This window comes from Haliotis asinina, chromosome 3 (assembly GCF_037392515.1).
Source record: "Haliotis asinina isolate JCU_RB_2024 chromosome 3, JCU_Hal_asi_v2, whole genome shotgun sequence".
NCBI classification, from domain to species: Eukaryota; Metazoa; Mollusca; class Gastropoda; order Lepetellida; family Haliotidae; genus Haliotis; species Haliotis asinina.
This window is the reverse complement of record NC_090282.1, coordinates 73,350,494-73,371,309: the sequence shown is the minus strand read 5'-3', so window position 1 is coordinate 73,371,309 and position 20,816 is coordinate 73,350,494. Positions and strand designations below refer to the sequence as shown.

Genomic DNA, 20,816 nt, shown 5'->3' with positions numbered 1-20,816 from the left:
AGAAGGAATTAATCAAAATTTTGTTGTTTAAGTATAACACACTAGGATGAAGTAAACTAAGCCATTAATTTTCATGAACATTCACGAACAAACAGGCGCTCATCAGCGTTAATTTATGAGCATTGTGTTCATAGTTTCACATTCATCACTACGGCAAATATTACTGTAACCTGTCAATAAATAAATTTTACATCTATCATGAACGTAATGAGATATACTGATAAATATTTGTTGTATTGATAAACAGATTAATTTATACGCAGAAAGTCAAATTCGGAAATGAAAATATACTGCTAATTAGAAAAAAACTTTGGATAACCCATAAAATCAGTGACTACATTACAAATGCATATGTTTTGATTATGATCCAATGGATATGGTTTCCAATTTCCAACACTAGCTCCTAGACTCAAATACAATAGCAACAAACCCCTCTAATTTCAACACTGCATGCAGCTTGTATCAACTGTTCAGTGAGACAAATGCATGAACCACATAAACACTGCAAACAATAATTCAAATTTAGAAAGATACTTTCAGTCATAGTTCTAGGCATGCCACTTCAATGGACCCAGTGATCTTATCTGTAACCACTGTAGTGATCAGCCTCAATGGTAACCATGGCCATACTCACTCGTTCGTTCTCAAAGAGGAATAAATGCTTTTCTGTTCCATTCAACATTGTGTAGAAGTACTTCCACTTCTTTGTCTTCTCACCTGCAATTTGTGAACAATAGTTCAGTAACAAATAATGTCTTTTGTAAATTATCAATAAATGTTGCTTATTATGATGCAGAGATAACAAATATGTAAAAGTGCATAAAATCAGTGATGGAAAAGCTGTAGTCACCAAGCACTAAGGTGAAAGGTCAAAGGGAGACAACTCACTTCTCTTGTACAGGTAACCCGTCATCTCAATGCGGTCATCGCGATTGTTTAGCAGACTTGGTCCGGACCTCATTATAGATGCATATAGTGTGTTTCTCTCAGACAGAGTTAACCGCTTATCCAGATGACCATCAAATGCATCAATATTATCCTGAAAACATACATAATCAAGTTGGGTTGTATTTCGACTTCAGTTTTCAATGCCATGTTTCTTTTGATGATGGAGAAGTTGGAGAGTTCAGGGAAACATCAGCCAGGTGTCCTGAGATGTTGGCCAGACTGTTGGAAAGATGCACTGAACTGTTGGACAGATATAAATTTATGTCGAAAAGTTTAACTTTAAATATGTTTATTTTATTTGTTTGTTGTTTAACACCACACTCAACAAACATTCCACATTCCTGGAATGTCAGAAAGACTTTGGAAAATTTTGAAAGGTGTCCTCAGATCTTGCAATGTGTGTAGAGATGCATGAGAGACTTACCCTGTACACAGGGTTGACCAGCTTATACCCTTCCACTATCTCCTCTGTCCTGTACCGCTCAATAATATCATCCAGACTGTAACAAGAGACAACAGAACAGGCTTCAGAGACAAACATCAGCTCAACAAATTTTTTAACAATGATGACAAACCCTAACACACTGATCAAACTGAATTAACACAAAGACTCATTAACTGTTACAGCTGCAAAGGATAGTTGCATGATGTTAAGTTGTTTCTGCCTTTCTTTTCTATTCACAATCTTTTCAGACAGGTTTTGTGGTAAGGCCTACATATCACTATCTAAACTAAATTTTCAGGGTTTATGCCTAAGAGATGGAACAAATGTTATCTCTCTTACACTTCACACAAAAAGTTTAAAAAATATAAGATCTGGTGTAAGTAGATGTACCTGTCAAAGTAGCGCCCTCCTACAAACAACTTCTTGCCCTTCTTCTCAATACGAAAGCGTCTGACCATATCACTAAGGAAAAACAGTGAGAGGGCTCCAGGAGAATTGTCACTCGGACGCACCAGGTAGCTGCCCGCTCCCGCTGAAACAAGAGATGGATCTCATCATTTAATGATGTTTGGCAACAAGACATAGATCTCATCATTTAATGATGTTTGGCAACAAGACATAGATCTCATCATATGATGATGTTTGGCAACAAGACATAGATCTCATCATTTAATGATGTTTGGCAACAAGACATAGATCTCATCATTTAATGATGTTTGGCAACGAGACATAGATCTCATCATTTAATGATGTTTGGCAACAAGACATAGATCTTATCATTTAATGATGTTTGGCAACAAGACATAGATCTCATCATATGATGATGTTTGGCAACAAGACATAGATCTCATCATTTAATGATGTTTGGCAACAAGACATAGATCTCATCATTTAATGATGTTTGGCAACAAGACATAGATCTCATCATATGATGATGTTTGGCAACGAGACATAGATCTCATCATTTAATGATGTTTGGCAACAAGACATAGATCTCATCATATGATGATGTTTGGCAACAAGACATAGATCTCATCATTTAATGATGTTTGGCAACAAGACATAGATCTCATCATTTAATGATGTTTGGCAACAAGACATAGATCTCATCATATGATGATGTTTGGCAACAAGACATAGATCTCATCATATGATGATGTTTGGCAACAAGACATAGATCTCATCATTTAATGATGTTTGGCAACAAGACATAGATCTCATCATTTAATGATGTTTGGCAACAAGACATAGATCTCATCATTTAATGATGTTTGGCAACAAGACATAGATCTCATCACATGATGATGTTTGGCAACAAGACATAGATCTCATCATTTAATGATGTTTGGCAACAAGACATAGATCTCATCATATGATGATGTTTGGCAACAAGACATAGATCTCATCATTTAATGATGTTTGGCAACAAGACATAGATCTCATCATTTAATGATGTTTGGCAACAAGACATAGATCTCATCATATGATGATGTTTGGCAACAAGACATAGATCTCATCATTTAATGATGTTTGGCAACAAGACAAAGATCTCATCATATGATGATGTTTGGCAACAAGACATAGATCTCATCATATGATGATGTTTGGCAACAAGAAATGGATCTCATCATCTGGTGATGTTTGCCAACAAGAGACGGATCTCATCATCTGGTGATGTTTGGCAACAAGACATGAATCTCATCATTTGATGATGGTTGCCGACAAGAAATGGATGTCATCATCTGGTGATGTTTGCCAACAAGAGAGGATCTTATCATTTGGTGATGGTTGCCAATAAGATATGGATCTCATCATTTGGTGATGTCTGGCAACAAGAGAGGATCTCATCATCTGGTGATGTCTGGCAACGAGAGACAGATATTATCATCTGGAAATGTTTACCAACACAAGATGGATCTCATCATCTGGTGATGTTTGCCAACAAGAGATGGATCTCAAAATCTGGTGATGTTTGCCAACAAGAGATGGATCTCATCATCTGGTGATGGTTGCCAATAAGAGAGGATCTTATCATTTGGTGATGGTTGCCAATAAGATATGGATCTCATCATTTGGTGATGTCTGGCAACAAGAGAGGATCTCATCATCTGGTGATGTCTGGCAACGAGAGACGGATATTATCATCTGGTGACGTTTACCAACACAAGATGGATCTCATCATTTGGCGATATTTGCCAACAAGAAATGGATCTCATCATCTGGTGATGTTTGCCAACAAGAGAGGATCTTATCATTTGGTGATGGTTGCCAATAAGATATGGATCTCATCATTTGGTGATGTCTGGCAACAAGAGAGGATCTCATCATTTGGTGATGGTTGCCAACAAGAGAGGATCTCATCATTTGGTGATGGTTGCCAATAAGATATGGATCTCATCATCTGGTGATGTTTGCCCACACTAAGTCCTTGTGGTCAACATGGTAAGCATTAACTCATTCACAAAAAATATACTGGCCATGTACAAAGTAAGCCAAAGAAACAGCCACACATCCCAAAATGGATAAAACCTGACTAAGATATAGAAGATATAGATATAGTGAATTTACTCATATGTATGAAACATGTGAAAATTTTACCAAAACATCGAGCTGGCTAATTTTAAACCTAGACCATCCGTTAGAAACTTTGCACCTCTTGGTCATTCAACATCCATTCTACAGAACTGCTTCTGAATGTACTTTCACAAACTCAACTTACAAGACTGAACAACATACCATTAGACTTAACCTTCAAACTGGTAGTGTCAGAAGCAGGAGTAGATACCCTAAACTGTCATCAGCAGAATTATACTATGCTGGATAGTTATTTTTAATAGTTAGGGATATATGTAAATGTTGAAATTATTAATAATGATCTATTTATTTACTGACACACTGATAAAATATCAATCATACAAATACCAATCTCTCAAACTTATTTTGTCCAGTATATGCTATTTATAAAACAGTGTATGATGATTTTTATTAATTGCACAAAATATTAAGAATAATTGCCTGATGCTTTTTAAAGAAATTATGTCTTAGTGCAGTTTTTACTAAACAAGAATCATCAGAACATGACACATCCCCCCCACATATTTGAAAGGACAAATCATCGGACAGTTACTTATTGTGTTTTTAGACCAAGTCTGAATTCTTTCCATGGAATTCATGAAAAACATAAATGCCATATAATCTGTATTCAGAAAAAGTCACCATTTCAAGATCTGTCTCGTATAAAGATATGAAATGGTTTTCGAATTGTGCTCTGGAAACGAAGTCAGCAACGTGTTCATGGAACCGAGAAAAAAATATATCATAAAAACCTGTAAACAGCAAAAGGCCCCACTTTGGGGTCTGTCACACATATCTACCAAGTTTTACTGACAGATATTACGAAGTTTTTGAGTTATGCTCAAGAAACAGAACACACCTCTCACTTTTGAGAGTAAGTCCGAAACGTTTCCATGAAAACCGATAAAATAATAAATCACAAGAACCTGTAAGTAGGAAAAGGCACCACTTTAGGTTCTGATTGATATATCTACCAAGTTTTGCAGAAAAATATTGAACGTTTTTTGAGTTCTGCTCCAGAAACGAAGCACATCCCTCCATTTTGAGACTAAGTCCGAAACATTTCCAAAGAAAACCAGAAAATAATAAACCACAAAAACCTGTAAATACCAAAAGGCACCACTTTGGGGCCTGCCACACACATCTATCAAGTTTTGTATAAAAATATTGAACGGTTTTTGAGTTCTGCACCGGAAACGAAGTCCGCCCCACCATTAGACTAACACCAAAATGTTAAAAAAAAATAAAATAAAAATGCCAAAACTATGTTAATAGCAAAAGGCACAACTATAGGTTGAGATTATCATATCTATCAAGTTTGGTCTAAAATGATTGAACGGTTTGAGTTGAGCTCCGGAAATAAAATGATTACGGACGGACGGGCGGATGAGGCGTCGACTGTATCCCCCTACATTACATGCCGGGGGGATAAAAATGTTCCCTTAAATATTAAACATTGCCTGGCCTCAATTTTTTTATTCTATATACATTTTAATATGTGTGACACACTTCTGGCACATAGATGACCGGGTACTCACCATGACCTAGTTTTGTTACAGCTTCATCTTTGGTGATATTGCAGTGAAAGTACGGACACCGATCAACTGGATCGTCTGTACCATTCTGAAACAAACAGTGATTGAGATGAGTGAGTGATTTACACAGTATGGTGAGTTGTTTAGGGCTGTAGTCATTAATTTATGCAGTATGGTGTGTTTAGAGCTGTAGTCAGCAATTTATGCAGTATGGGGAGTTGTTTAGGACCGGAGTCAGCAATTTACACAGTATGGGGAGTTTAGGGCTGTAGTCAGCGATTTACACAGTATGGTGAGTTTAAGGCTATAGTTATCAATTTATGCCGTATGGTGTGTTTAGGGCTGTAGTCAGTGATTTATGCAGTATGGGGAGTTTTGGGCTGTAGTCAGCAATTTACACAGTATGGTGAGTTCAGGGCTGTAGTCAGCAATTTATGCAGTATGGTGAGTTTAGCGCTGTAGTCAGCAATTTATGCAGTATGTAAACCAAAAATGAACCAGAACACTCACACTAACAAAGCTAAAACCAAACTATTAAACATTACACAGCCAATAAACAAACAACTGATCAATATTACAAGGAATATCCACAAGACAGAATTATGATAATGACAATGATATTCAATCAGCTTAGTATTGGGTACTCCCACACAACAGGGAACTGACATTAAACAAATATGACAATGTTTTAAATAATCTGTCTCACAGTCCCTAAACCATATTATTTTCTCTACTGCGAAGTCCTCTCTGCGATGCTAAATCCCAAAATGGAGCATGTGTGGATTTCCCCATGTTCTGAATTTTAGGTCTTCCTTGGGCTCCTTTTCAATTCTATACAGGTTTGTTTGTACAATCAAACTTATATATTCAGAGATGACGTGTTAGTCCAAGTTCTATGTAGAGTAGACTTTGAGAAAAAGTTTTATCAACACACAGAAAGGCGTATGACCTTTCCAAAACTACACTATGCAAAAGGTAAGTATCATCAAAGATTTGACACTTGACTCCTTGACAACATCCTGCTGAACATAAATCTAGGACATTTTACCGAACTCACCAGGTCCTCCACGAGGGCAGCAGGGATGATGCCGCTCTCATCGTTTTTCACTGATGTCACCCACAGCCAGCCATTCTCAAGCTCATTCTGCACGATGAACGTATCGCCTTTCTCAAAACTGAAGTTTAATGAAAGAAGGATAAAATCTTGACTCAAGGCGTAGTCGCGAAAATTACAGTCAACTAACAAAATCTGACACCACTACAACCAACACAACAGCAGTCTGTATGTAGTCAATCTGGAGCAGAAAATTCAGTTACTGACTGCATGTGTATCTATCCACACAGTCGGGATACAATAATAGCAACAGTGCAACTGACATCCCAGTACCTTTCCTTGTCACATGACTCACAGGTTGATTTTTAAACTGATTTACAGTTGTTACACGTTAACTTAATGCGGTTGTCACTGTAGAAGTTGGCAGTCCTGGCCAGTGGGATTCAAGTTCCTTCAACATAATTCTGCCTCTTTACTGAGAACTGTGCTGTGTATTCTACTGCAGGTGTGCTAAAGAACACCCACTTAAGAGCACAAACGTATTAGCACAGGTTATCTGTCATTCTTGACATACCACACTGGCAAAATATCAGTCTGGAATTAACTTCGATGACAGCATCTATATCGGCATTGCACTGATATACGCTAATAACAGACAAGGTGAGCTGACTATACAATAAGCTAACCTGAGTTCATCTGTGTCTGGGATCTTCCTGTAGGACAACATAGCCACAACTCGCCGTCGGTCGTCCACAGGCTGAAATATACATATGATACTCTGTGTTATGGCTGTCATGTCAGTGAGATGCAGACGTATATACTTTGTTCAAGCCGGTGTACAAAGAGAGACAATAGATCATATATGATCAGGGTGAATATGCAGTCAAACCACTGTTACAACAAGTCCTGTTTCAACAATGGGACAATTTCCTTCACTTTCTCAGCTCGATGATCAGGATGTGGACTACCTCTAAAACAGTTATAAAATATTGTGGGTGTAGCCTACCTCTTGAAGGGGTACAGAGTACTACGGGTGTGGCCTACATCTGGAGGGGTAGAGGGTACTATGGGAGTGGTCTACCTCTGAAGGGGGTACAGGTACTGTGGGTGTGACCTACCTCTAGAGAGAGTACTGTGGGTGTCACCTCCCTCTGGTGGGGGTACTGGGTACTATGGGTATGACCTACCTCTGGTGGGGGTACAGGGTAGCGTAGCTGTTCCTCCTTCAGAAGCCATGACCACTGTGTGTAGTATCCGATCAGATCAGACAGAGACTCAAATTGACGGCCTCCTATGTAGTAGTCTCCGCACATGGCGATGATTCTGACAATCAGGAAACATTTCTCCATGTCATTCCATACATATATGACAAACTCATAAACAAACTGACATAAAACAACCTCCATGGTGATGTGGATCCAGCTTCTGTCTGCACAGCAAGTCAGCAGTTCGATTCGTGTTTGGTAGTGCTGGAACGATGCATCAAACTATTGATGGATTGCAAATATTTAGACTCTGATAGCAATTAATCAATGCTAGAAACAAAAAACTATCGATGCATCGATAATTTGTGTGACTATCGATAGTTTATTAATTGCCTTCCATTGATAAATGCACAGCACAAAATACAGGATGTTTGGGTGCAGACTTGCGGCTTCATGTTTTAACCGTTTACTTATCTGACGTTCAAGTTTCTTCTCAGTTACTAAAAGAGTTTGAAACTACTTCAGCTTGTTTGTATTTCATATAAAGCATACATTCACTTACAAAAGGACTTCAAATGAGACAATTAAAGTCATTCATGCATTTCTATTGCAATAGTTGGTAGCAACAGACTATCGCCATCACAATACAGTCAAGTCTTGTTAAACCGACATTGTCCGTTACACATCAAATTGTCAGATTAACGAGGACTAAATAATTGAGACTAAATTACCACTGTTCAATCTGTTACCAACAAAAGCATTAGGATAAAGCTGATCGCCAGATAAAAGGAGGGTGGATTAACAATACTTGACTGTTACGCTGCAATAGACTGTTTAAACCTTTACAAAGCTGGCATCTGTTGTTCCATTACCTTGTTGTTACAGTATCTGAATAAGGAGCCATGTTAAACTGCAGCATCCTATCTCAGTTGGCCAAGACTATAAAAGTATATATGCACACCTCTAGCAGGCAACTCCAAAGCATGTACATACTTTGCTATATATGTGCCATGATTTTCTACAGTAAACCCAATTCCACCTCACCTGCCCATGGAATTTGATAAATAAAACTACTTCCAGTTAGAGGGTTAGAATTAACTGTCATGCAAACACCATTTGTTGGTTCCTTCTAAGGATGTTTTTACCAAAACTGAGTCAGCTGACTGACCCTGTCTGTACAGAACAGGACTTGTTGGAAATGTGTCATCTGATTGGCTGTGTCAAAACAGGAGAAAGTTTACTCAAAATGTATCATCTAACTGACTTTGCCAACAAAGGACGTACCGAAAATGTGTCAGCTGATTGGCCTTGCCAAGATAGGAGAGGACAAAAGAGCCAGGCTTGCGATCACTCTCCCGTATGAGGTAGCTGCCCTCCTTGCCCGCTTCCTGGAGTCGCACCTCTGCTGTTTGACGATCCAAACGACCATGGTACCATCTGACAGCAAACGGTCAAAACATGTAAATCAAGTCAGTAGATATTTATAAAAAGATGCACTGCTTATTGGTTATCAGCAGGACATTTTTCATAAACAAAACAAGGACATTACTAAAGATCCTCATATTTGCTATATTTCCTCAAAATAAAACATAACACAGATGGTAAGGAAATATACAAATGTAGCAACAATATAATCAAATGTCCTGAAATACTGTGTTATTTTAGAAAAGGTAAAATGAAAAACATGATAACTGTAAAACAAGAGACTTCACTAAGTTTTTTTCCTCAGATGACATGTTTTCAGTTCATGCCACAAATAACAGACATCATATACCAGTCACCATGGAGAACTGCTCAAGTTCACGTAATTACAAGGTGTTACTATGCATTTTTATTATGCTTATCTTGAGTATGCTGAATATGCTCTTGAGAATGTGACAACTGACTTTTAGTGTTTCCATGATATTTATAAAATGTCTCAAAAAAGGAAGCAAAGTATTACGGATCCTTTTGTGAATCTGTGATACAGGAATTGGATATAAAAAAATGCGACAATTTCCCAAATCCATCATTAACAAATGAATTAGGGTGAGGTGAACCTTTCCTGAAATAATGAACTGGCAAATGACAATTTGTGTAGTGTGAATTTGAAATGAAATGGAGAAAAATATAACTACATATTTTTCACTGCCTAGATTAGTTCACTGTCAGTTATGTCCACATTCTTCAAGCCTGGATGTACACCAGCTGCCATAAAATCAACAAGTCTTCATCTATCACAAATGTGTATCTACCTCAAATGTGTGGAAGAGGAAAATACATACATTGTATAAAATATACTGGATTCAAGTATGGAACACAGTCATGTAACCCTACAAGGTGTTTTCTTCATACTAAACCCAGTACTGACCTTGGACTAACACAGCTATGACAGATGTACAGGCCTGTCTTTCAGTAAGTGTGACTCTCATCACTTTTAGCAATATTCCAGCAATATAAGGCTGGGGACACCAGAAATTGGTTTAAAACATCGAACCCTGTCCTTCAGCATGACAACTTTAACCACCAAGCTACCCCACCGCTCCGGCCAATCTTTGAGAACTAGAAACCCATTGGTGAGTTTGGGTGAGGAAAGATTGTTGCCTGAGGGTACAAAACTCAACCATCTATGTACAAAAACAATGGCATGATCAGGCAGACATTTGCAAGGCTCACCAACACAAAAAGTCATGATGCTTGGGTTGAGGTTTGTCAGTGTATTCCAACTGCATAGATACTCATGTCGGACTATCACTGCATCCAGACCTGATTGTTTACAGACAATAATATACTAAAACTAGTGAGCAAGTTTGGCCAATAATAGAAATGTTCCTGCAATATCAGTTACCACTTGTGATGAGTCAAAACACTAACTGCTGTTAATACAATATAAAAGCATGCCTATGGAAAGACATTTTTCAGATAATTACTTGACACTGCTGGGTTTTTAACCTATAACTGAGACATCTGCTTTAGTACACCCACCATGGCATACAAGTGTGCTACACTCTCAAACAATTTGTCCTATGATTAGAGCTGTGTTTTGGAAAATAAACAGTATTGCAATAAATTGCAATTCAGGTACCAGGTTGTGATATACTGGGACCTGACGTACGTCAGTCCTATTTTCTACATTATAAGACCCTAAACAAAAAGGTCCTGATAACAGCAATCTCAAATTAGGTTGCAAAATTAGTCGTGGATTCTATTTTCCTTTTTACGCAATTTATGCCATAACACTATGCAGTTTTGTGGTTGAATATGAAGGAAAACATCTGTGCAGATTTTGATTTAATCCATAAATATAATCACAAAAACTTCATATACATTCTTTACCCAATGTACCAGTTCGGAGAAAAGGTACTGAATATGTATTGTTTGAAAAGGGTATTGTCCTACTATACCAATGATGAAAAAAAAATCCAAAAATCAGCCATTGTATTCAACGTGGGATTACTAAATACCAAATGACACAAAATAAACCTCTCACAGTAGACAAAGAGAGTCCCTGTTATAAACCCATGAGAATGACGTGTTTTTGGTGCAACTTTAATTCTTTCAACAATGCTTATACCAATTCAAAGGACAGACAATATCTGAAATTACCAAATGAATCAATTTTTTCACGACAAAAACAAATTATTTCTGCAGATAAGTGGAAAGAGAAAATGCAGGTACATACTCTAACATACACTTAGCAGTACTGATTTGAAACGAAACCATTATCTTGATAACTCTCACATAATCTCCAGATGAGGAAGCGACACTACATTTCAAAGTGTCTGCAAATATCAATACTGCACTCCAACATCCTTATCCACAGCACTTCACCAGTAACACATAGCAGTGAGTGGAAATATGTCTGCACTTCCTATACTGACCAATGACATCACGTACATGAGTTAATGGATGATTTATTGACAAATATAGACGCACCCACAAGGAAGAAAGTTAGCAACTGAATTCCTGTCATTCACAACAGTAATCACACTGAGTTGTCATGGAATCACAGAACATGATAACATTAATCTAAAAATGTAAGGAAAATCTGCACCAATCATATAAAGGTAATTATCTTAAGGAGGCACTTTTTGTCAGTAACCCACACATTAACATGTCACCACCCATCAGTGGTGTGAAACATAATTTCCTGCTGACTTATATCTTATGAATGTTTAGTTACAAATATCATCCTCTATGATTTCCAGTCCTATCGAAGTTAGAGTTCAACATTACACACGAATACTGAGGCGATATGACAACTGTCTGTAAATAATTAGAAAATGATAATCCAGTGATTGATATCATGAGCATTGACTCACAACTGAAATATCATAATCCTGAAGGTCACTGAGCTTGACCAACACACTTGAGTATTTTCCAGCAAAATCACACCACGTGACACCAGAAATGGGGGTCACACATTGTATCTCTATGGGCAATGAAACCAGAACTTTCTGAGGAACAAGCAAAGACTTTGAACATTTAGTCATCCCACACCAAAGGGCATGTTTACACAAAAATGAACCATCATGTCTTGTTCTCTGTTAAAATCAAAAATTTGTATCTTGAAGTTCATAGCTGAAACAGAAGAGATATCACAAATAACAAATTTACCTTTGGAATTATGACTAGTCCTTTCCAAATGACTTTGGAATCTCAGGTTCGTGTGTGTAGTGGATGGAGTCATATCTCTCAAACAGGACTCAGTCTGTTCTCATTGAGGGTCAACTGTCAGATCCAGTTAATCTTACTTGTGGCATTCCACAATGATCGGTCTTAGGACCGATTCTATTCACCCTTTATACCAAACAACTTGGGGAAGTCATTGACCAGTATCAGCTACCTCGTCAACAATACGCTGATGACACCCAGCTGTCCTCAAGTCTTCAAGTCACAACCAGGAGAAGCAGCAGCTGCAGCTGAGCGTGTCACCTCATGTTGTGCCCGTACAAAGAGTTGGATGAATGTTAACAGATTGAGACTGAATGACAATAAGACTGAGTGCCTGCTATTTGGACCACGTTCAAGGTGCGAGCAGTCTGATCTACATGGTCTACAGATTGGGAGATGTTTCATTCCACTCTCCACAGAAGTCAGAGACTTGGGAGTAATCTTGGATAGTGAACTATCAATGTCCAAACATGTCACGTATATTGCAAAAGTCTGCTCAAGTCAACTTTGCAATATTGGTAATATGCGTAAATTCCTAAGTCAAGTTTCTACAGCTACCCTGGCACTTTCTCTTGTGATCTCAAGAATTGATTACTGCAATGGACTGCTCACCAACGCTCCAAATTCGGGCATAAACGACTCCAGTGCATTCAAAATACAGCTGCCAGGATCGTGTCTTGCTCCAGGAAGTATGATCACATAACTCCAATCCTTCGTACCCTCCACTGACTTCCAGTACAACAAAGGATAACCTGTAAGCCCCTGTGCTTCGAGTCTGTCAGGGGATGCTCCAGGGTATCTCTATGCCTGTATCGTACCACATATCCCGGCTCAATCTTTGAGATCAGAGTCCAAAAATTTGCTGACTATCCCAGTTACCAACACAGTTTCCCACGGACAGAGATCCTTTTCATTTGCAGCTGCGACTGAGTGGAATTAGTTACCAAAATACATTAAAGACTGTTACACATTCTCTCCAGACTCAAAACATACCTGTATAAGCAAGCATTCTGTGATGAGTCAAGTCAGTGAGATTTTAGACGGTGCGCTTAGAGCATGAAATATTCATGGAGTCATGCACAATATAAATGAACTACAGTCAAACCCCGTTGTGTCGAACTCGTCGGGTCCAAGGGGAAAGTTCGACTTATCCGAGTGTTCGACACATCCGTCAGCATTGAAAAGATCAAGAACCAACACGACCACGGTGCTTAACACATCGTTGTTTTGCAGTAGGATACACATACGAAAAATATATCTTTGCAATAAACGTTTACGGCAGTATTGATCTTTAAATTGCAAATGTAAATCAATTCAATCACTTTATTCGTCATGGCAAATAAATATGCATACAAAAAGATAAGAACAAGAATAATTTAACAAACTCACAAGCGATCCCATTTAGTTGACAAAAAAAAATCCGAAATTACAGTCTGTTTGGCGTTCGGGCATGGCATCACAGCAGAATTGCTCAAAAAAGTTTCTTATTGTATTAAGCATTTTTAATCCATGTATATGCCAAATTCAGTTGCAATTTCTGCTTTGGATTTTCCACCCGACTCCACAGCTATGACAGCCTCGTATTTCATCTCTATTGTCTTCACAGATAATTTTCGCTTTATAGGTGTAACATGCGATCCAGTTATCCCCCCGGGCTGATCGGGTCCTTCGCTGAATTGCTCTGCCATGTTACTAACCGTACTGGTTAAAAAATTTGATCCTACACCTTAAATACTAAACCAAAAACACACACAAAACATCAATTTAGATAATCCAACTCCGTTTTCCTCACTTCTCATTTTGTATTTTCAAGGAAATCACATGACCGCTAACATAGACTGTCACATGACAACAACATGCGCCATTGTTTGTTTAGAGATATCCTGTCGGTCCGTGATCAACGTGTCACTGGTAACAACTTAATTATGGTTAATTGTTTGAGTAAAGTTCAGTTGGTAAGTGTGCTGACAATGTGTGTATAGATGCGTAGTTAAACATGTCACTTGATTGTTGAGTCCGTTAATCGTTACTTTTGATCTTTAGGTAGCACGTTTATGAGGATGACTTCCGATTGCGCGACTGAAGTTTTCAGTTGCAACAACCAGCTTTGACAGTTCGAGACAAAAGGGTATATTTGTACTTGTTAGAGCCTTTGGGGACCCTAAAATGAGTTCGACACAACCGGGAATTCGACACATCTAGTTCGACACATCAGGGTAAAAATAATGATAAATATAAGGAAATAGGCAGGGACCGAGATGTCAGTTCGACACATCCGAGAATTCGTCTCAACCGAGTTCGAGACAATGGGGTTCGACTGTATTATTATTATTTATTATTATCATACGTAGGAAATTTACCAAGATGTCCCTTGTAACATGACGTCACCAGTCTCAACTGAAAACAGATGACATCATCAGAGCTATTTTCACCCTTTTCACATGGTGTAGGTACACGTGTACGGTTACTGTGCCTCGATGTGCAGCTGACTGGTGAACTCTAATGGCACCTGTCCGTCAGCTGTACTGCTCACTGTCACATTGTCATGATATCACGGTTTTGAAAACATAACAACTTATCTAACTGGGATCTGCACACTTCCCCAAAACTAACTGCAAAAAGAAGAAATTCACAAAATAAATCCATGAAGAGCTCCTAGGTTGTTTGCTTGTTATGTTTATTTTTTAAGTTGTTCTCAGAAATATTCCAGCTATAAGGCAAACACCGTATATAACTGAAGCTGCACCAGCCAATTCAGTGATGTCTCCATGGGGTTTAATCTGAGCATTTTAATAGCAGCTGCACCAGCCAATCCAGTGATTTCTTCATAGGGTTTGATCTCAGCATTTGTATTAAAGCTGCACCAGCCAATCCAGTGATTTCTTCATGGGGTTTGATCTCAGCATTTGTATTAAGGCTGCATCAGTCAATCCAGTGATTTATTCAAGGGGTTTGAGCCATGCATTTCCATTGCAGCTGCACCAGTCAATCAAGTCATTTCTTCAAGGGGTTTGATCTCAGCATTTTGATTGCAGCTGCACCAGTCAATCCAGTGATTTATTCAAGGGGTTTGAGCCAAGCATTTCTGTTGCAGCTGCACCAGTCAATCAAGTCATTTCTTCAAGGGGTTTGATCTCAGCATTTTGATTGCAGCTGCACCAGCCAATCAAGTCATTTCTTCATAGGGTTTGATCTGAGCATTTTAATAACAGCTGCACCAGTCAATACAGTGATTTATTCAAGGGGTTTGATCTGCGCATTTTGATTGCAGCTGCACCAATCAATCAAGTGATTTAGTGATCTATTCAAGGGGTTTGATTCGTGCTTCTTTATTGCAGCTGCACCAGCCAATCCAGTGATTTATTCATAGGGTTTGATTATGTCAGAAAGCATGAGCACCAGATCCAGGGACCCTTTCCACAGTGCACAAATTTATGAGAGCCAATTCTTACCTGGATCTTTATTTGAATCATAAGAAAGTTAAGATGAATGAACAAATGTACATCCCAACCACAGAGATCAGAACACCAATACAGAGCCTAAGCTCATTTCAGGAAGCAGTTGTTCAGAAATACAAGCAGGAAATTGTATACATTTCTTTTGATAAATGCATTACTAACAACTCAGGAATATGTTAAAGTCATGAGACCAATCAGAATCAATGATTCTCTTGTGGCATGCCTGAATATCCTGTCACTGGTTGATTCATTGTAAACAATACATAAAGCCAATTTTATTTTTTTTGCTCTACGCATTTGTTTGGAATTTTTCAAGAATAAAAAAAAATCTGCTTTTAAGTTATCTGAGGACAAGAAAACATAACGAAGCAAATGGTCTTGCCTAAACATTTACAATAACACTGCCATGTTTTTGCAGCACACCTACATTTGCTTTCTAAGCAGTGAATTTTCTAGAACACATACTGACAGGTATACATACTGTGAAAGCATTTGGCAATTTTGTACCTAAGAATGAACACTGTTAACATTTTGTTTTTTGAATCTAGTGCCAGTAGTGAACAAACAAATAACGAGGTCACGATTTAATCAACCTTAGGCCAGACCAATTATATTTCTTGTTTCACAGATTTTTGTTCTGAGAAAAACCTCAAGGCAGGAGGGGAAAAGTAAATCCAACAGTAAAAGTAATATTCCTTCTAAATACTCTACATATTTTACTTTTTGCAATTCATGTAAGTCTAAATTTTTGGCCAATACAAACATACGGATTGTAATTTTTGGTGTGGTGAAATTGTTTTCTTTTTCTTATTCTTGAAAAAAAAACAACCAGCAGATTCATAAAACAAAAATAAAATTGGTCTTGCTTGAACAAGATTTTCATAGAGGAAAAAAAAACACTTTGAGAGAATTTTGGAACATCCATGAAACATAGTAAAACAAGTGTTTGACACCAACATGGCAATGTCCCCATTTTTTTAAGAAGAATTAAATACTTATAACATATTCACTACTCTTTACTTTTTGTTTCCACACAAGATGCTTGAAGTGACTGGTGTCTGGATAAAGTAAAACTGAGGACATTGGTTGCAATGCGTAATGGAATATTGCATTAACATAAGTTCAAAAAGTGGATGAAGTGTTGTGGTCATATTGAAAAGAAGATCAAGGTCAGCAAAATCAACTGGTGTCTGCGTAATCCCCAAATGTAAGCTGTCACCAAATTTGATGACACTGGGTACAACATTTCATGAGAAATCGCATTAACAAGAGTTTGAAAAGTGGTCAAAGAGTCATTGTGACCTTGAAAATAAGGTCAACAAAATCAACTGGTGTCTGTGTAATCCCCCATATAGGCTGTCACCAAATTTGGAGACATTGGGCACAACAGTTCATGAGATATCGCGCTAACAAGAGTTTGAAGAGTGGTCAAAGTGCTGTAGTGACCTTGAAAACGCGGTCAACATCACCAAAATCAACTGGTGTCTGCGTACTTCCCCAATGTAGGCTGTCACCAAATTTGAGGACACTGGGTACAACAGCTCATGAGATATAGCATTAACAAGAAACAGGACGTATTGACTACTGACGTACATATGGACGCTGCTGAATACATAGTCCCATGTTTCACAAAAACAAAAACTGGACGTCCATCAAATAACTAACGGTACATATTTACCATTTTGAACTAAAAGGGTCTATTGATGTCAACAAATAAGTGTTTTAACTTTTCAAATCAAAAACTGGATTCAAGCATATTCGATTTCTCATGAAGACAACTCAAATAAACTTTCCATGATAATTTTACTGAAATTTTAGTAAATGGGTTATTTATTCATATGACTTCTAAAAGATAACTAAAGGTCACAGTGTGAAATTCAGTTTGGGAGTGAGCGAGTTTAGTTTTCTTCTAGTAATATTTCAGCAATGGTCATGGCTTCACACATTGTACACAGTGTAGCTAGGTGTGGAATCAGAACCGGGACTTAGCCAATGTGACACAGTATAACGTCAGTCTAAGTAAACTTATCCTCAGTACTTTTCGTTACACTCCACTACTGAGTCTAACAAAACCTTATGGGAGGTCGCGTCAGGTAACCTTGAGATTGACCAATGAGAACACAGCTTACCAAATCGCGAAAGTTGTTATTTGCACATACCTTTTGAACTTTTTATCTCGAAAAGGTTCGTACCCGAACGATTCCGAATGCTATTTAGTGTACGAACACTTCCGGGTGATGCACACGGTGCACGTTACAACCATGACAATGGTGTGTAAACAGTCCCTGAAAATAGTGTTTTTGGCAGTATTCAAGGATGTCATCTTGCGGAAATATTGGCTAATGGTAACCATGTCAACAGAACCCCCAAAGCATATATACAGCTGGTCAAATAACTGTGTTATATGCAGATTTTTGTTTGTGGAGAGATCTGTGTCGGTAACCTGAATATTTTGAAAGTTCCTCCGATCCCTAAATAGTAGCCACTGTTTGATTGGTTCAATCTATTTAACCGTCTCGCGTTTGATTGGACGGTTATAAGTAGCTCAAAGGTTACCTGACGCCACCCTCTACTAGGTTTTGTTAGACTCAGTGGTGGAGTGTAACGAAATACACTGAAATACACTGAGACTAAGTTTACTTAGACTGAGTATAATGTAAACAGCTAAACAATCTGAAAATACAAATGGTGCTAATTAAAACGTAACTAATTATCCCTCTGATCTTTGAAATGTAAATTATCTTTTAAAAATGACCTTCATTCTCCAATGCAACCTTCAATGTCATGCATTATCTCCAAGCACATGCATTACAAATATTCTGGCTGCTCATAGCTCACAAAATGCATGTGCAGTAATAACAATAAATAACATACGGGTCGCCTCAAAAGCAGCATTGAGTTCAAAGCTGACCATGTTAATAATTCTCATTGATGGAAGTTCCATGCATCACATTTGCATCATATATTTTCATGTATTTATTTAAACTTTTGCACTGAATTTTTAATAGTTTCTAACAAGGCAATGAATTGGTCCACCAATCCTCATGGCACACCATATAACACTTCCTGAAAGAAACATCAAACCATTATACATCACTTATATACCCCAAAGCATTGGTTGATAACAAATTTACCTTACTGACTTTCATTGACATGTGTCTAAGATATACATCTGCAATTCTGCATGTGAATTGTATGTTATCCTTAATGTCCAGCGAACTGGGAGTTATCCTCATATGCCCAGTGAACAGTATATTATCGTAATGTTACATAAACACATCACTGTGAGCATATAACAACAGATATAGCATCTTAACAAAACCATACAGATTTGAGCAAGCTGATATCAATACTTGATTTGTACTACTACTGTCACTACTACAACTCACTAGAGAGCAGTGGATTGAACAATAACTTGCTGAACAATAACTTGCTCCAGAACTGTGTATTGAACAATAACTTGCTGAACAATAGCTTGGTTCAGATGACCTGTGTCCTGAACAATAACTTGCTCCAGAACTGTGTATTGAACAATAACTTGCTGAACAACAGCTTGGTTCAGATGACCTGGGTCCTGAACAATAACTTGCTCCAGAACTGTGTATTGAACAAAAACTTGCTGAACAATAGCTTGGTTCAGATGACCTGTGTCCTGAACAATAACTTGCTCCAGAACTGTGTATTGAACAATAACTTGCTGAACAATAGCTTGGTTCAGAGCTGTGTATTGAACAATAACTTGCTCCAGAACTGTGTATTGAACAATAACTTGCTCCAGAGCTGTGTATTGAACAATAACTTGCTGAACAATAACTTGCTCCAGAGCTGTGTATTGAACAATAACTTGCTCCAGAACTGTGTATTGAACAATAACTTGCTCCAGAGCTGTGTCCTGAACAATAACTTGCTCCAGAACTGTGTATTGAACAATAACTTGCTCCAGAGCTGTGTCCTGAACAATAACTTGCTCCAGAGCTGTGTATTGAACAATAACTTGCTCCAGAACTGTGTATTGAACAATAACTTGCTCCAGAGCTGTGTATTGAACAATAACTTGCTCCAGAACTGTGTATTGAACAATAACTTGCTCCAGAGCTGTGTATTGAACAATAACTTGCTCCAGAGCTGTGTCCTGAACAATAACTTGCTCCAGAACTGTGTATTGAACAATAACTTGCTCCAGAGCTGTGTCCTGAACAATAACTTGCTCCAGAGCTGTGTATTGAACAATAACTTGCTCCAGAGCTGTGTATTGAACAATAACTTGCTCCAGAGCTGTGTCCTGAACAATAACTTGCTCCAGAACTGTGTATTGAACAATAACTTGCTCCAGAGCTGTGTCCTGAACAATAACTTGCTCCAGAGCTGTGTATTGAACAATAACTTGCTCCAGAGCTGTGCATTGAACAATAACTTGCTCCAGAGCTGTGTATTGAACAATAACTTGCTCCAGAGCTGTGTATTGAACAATAACTTGCTCCAGAGCTGTGTCCTGAACAATAACTTGCTCCAGAGCTGTGTATTGAACAATAACTTGCTCCAGAGCTGTGTATTGAACAATAACTTGCTCCAGAACTGTGTATTGAACAATAACTTGGTCCAAACAACCTATTAGCTGTGAAGGTCTGGGGTAGAATAGGCCTTCAGCAAATCCATGCTTGCCATGAGACCCGTGAAGGTCCCAGGGTAGAATAGGCCCTCAGCAAACCCATGCTTGCCATGAAAGGCGACTGTGCTTGTAAGAGGCGACTAACAGGGTCAGGTGGTCATGCTCGCTCACTTGGTTGACACATCATCAGTTCCTGTTTGCGCAGATCAATGCTCATACTGTTGATCACTGGATTGTCTGTGTAGACTCGATTATTTACAGACTGCCGCCATATAGCTGGAAGACAACGTGTGTTAACAATAACTTGGTCCAAATGGCCTCTGTATTGAACAATA

General features: G+C 38.2%; 2 protein-coding genes across 3 annotated transcripts in view; one reads left to right on the top strand and one right to left on the bottom strand.

Annotated features, from left to right (window-relative positions):
- LOC137277063 (ras GTPase-activating protein 1-like) overlaps positions 1–20,816 on the bottom strand; it is a 51,970-nt gene that overhangs the window by 14,577 nt on the left and 16,577 nt on the right. For both annotated transcript variants that reach the window (XM_067808724.1, XM_067808723.1), the window contains 9 exons: positions 9,046–9,198; positions 7,744–7,879; positions 7,243–7,313; positions 6,560–6,677; positions 5,506–5,590; positions 1,784–1,925; positions 1,373–1,448; positions 889–1,039; positions 635–717 (listed from right to left, as the gene is read on the bottom strand). In XM_067808724.1, the coding sequence (XP_067664825.1) occupies positions 635–717; positions 889–1,039; positions 1,373–1,448; positions 1,784–1,925; positions 5,506–5,590; positions 6,560–6,677; positions 7,243–7,313; positions 7,744–7,879; positions 9,046–9,198 (1,015 nt within the window). The remainder of the gene's footprint in view (positions 1–634; positions 718–888; positions 1,040–1,372; positions 1,449–1,783; positions 1,926–5,505; positions 5,591–6,559; positions 6,678–7,242; positions 7,314–7,743; positions 7,880–9,045; positions 9,199–20,816) is intronic.
- LOC137277245 (uncharacterized) lies at positions 19,357–20,487 on the top strand. Its single transcript, XM_067808907.1, has one exon. It carries the CDS (start codon positions 19,357–19,359, stop codon positions 20,485–20,487), a length of 1,131 nt encoding a protein of 376 aa, XP_067665008.1.

What these genes read in the sequence shown, in the direction of transcription:
- LOC137277245 (XM_067808907.1), top strand. Translation starts at nt 19,357, where the DNA reads ATGACCTGTGTCCTGAACAATAACTTGCTCCAGAACTGTGTATTGAAC.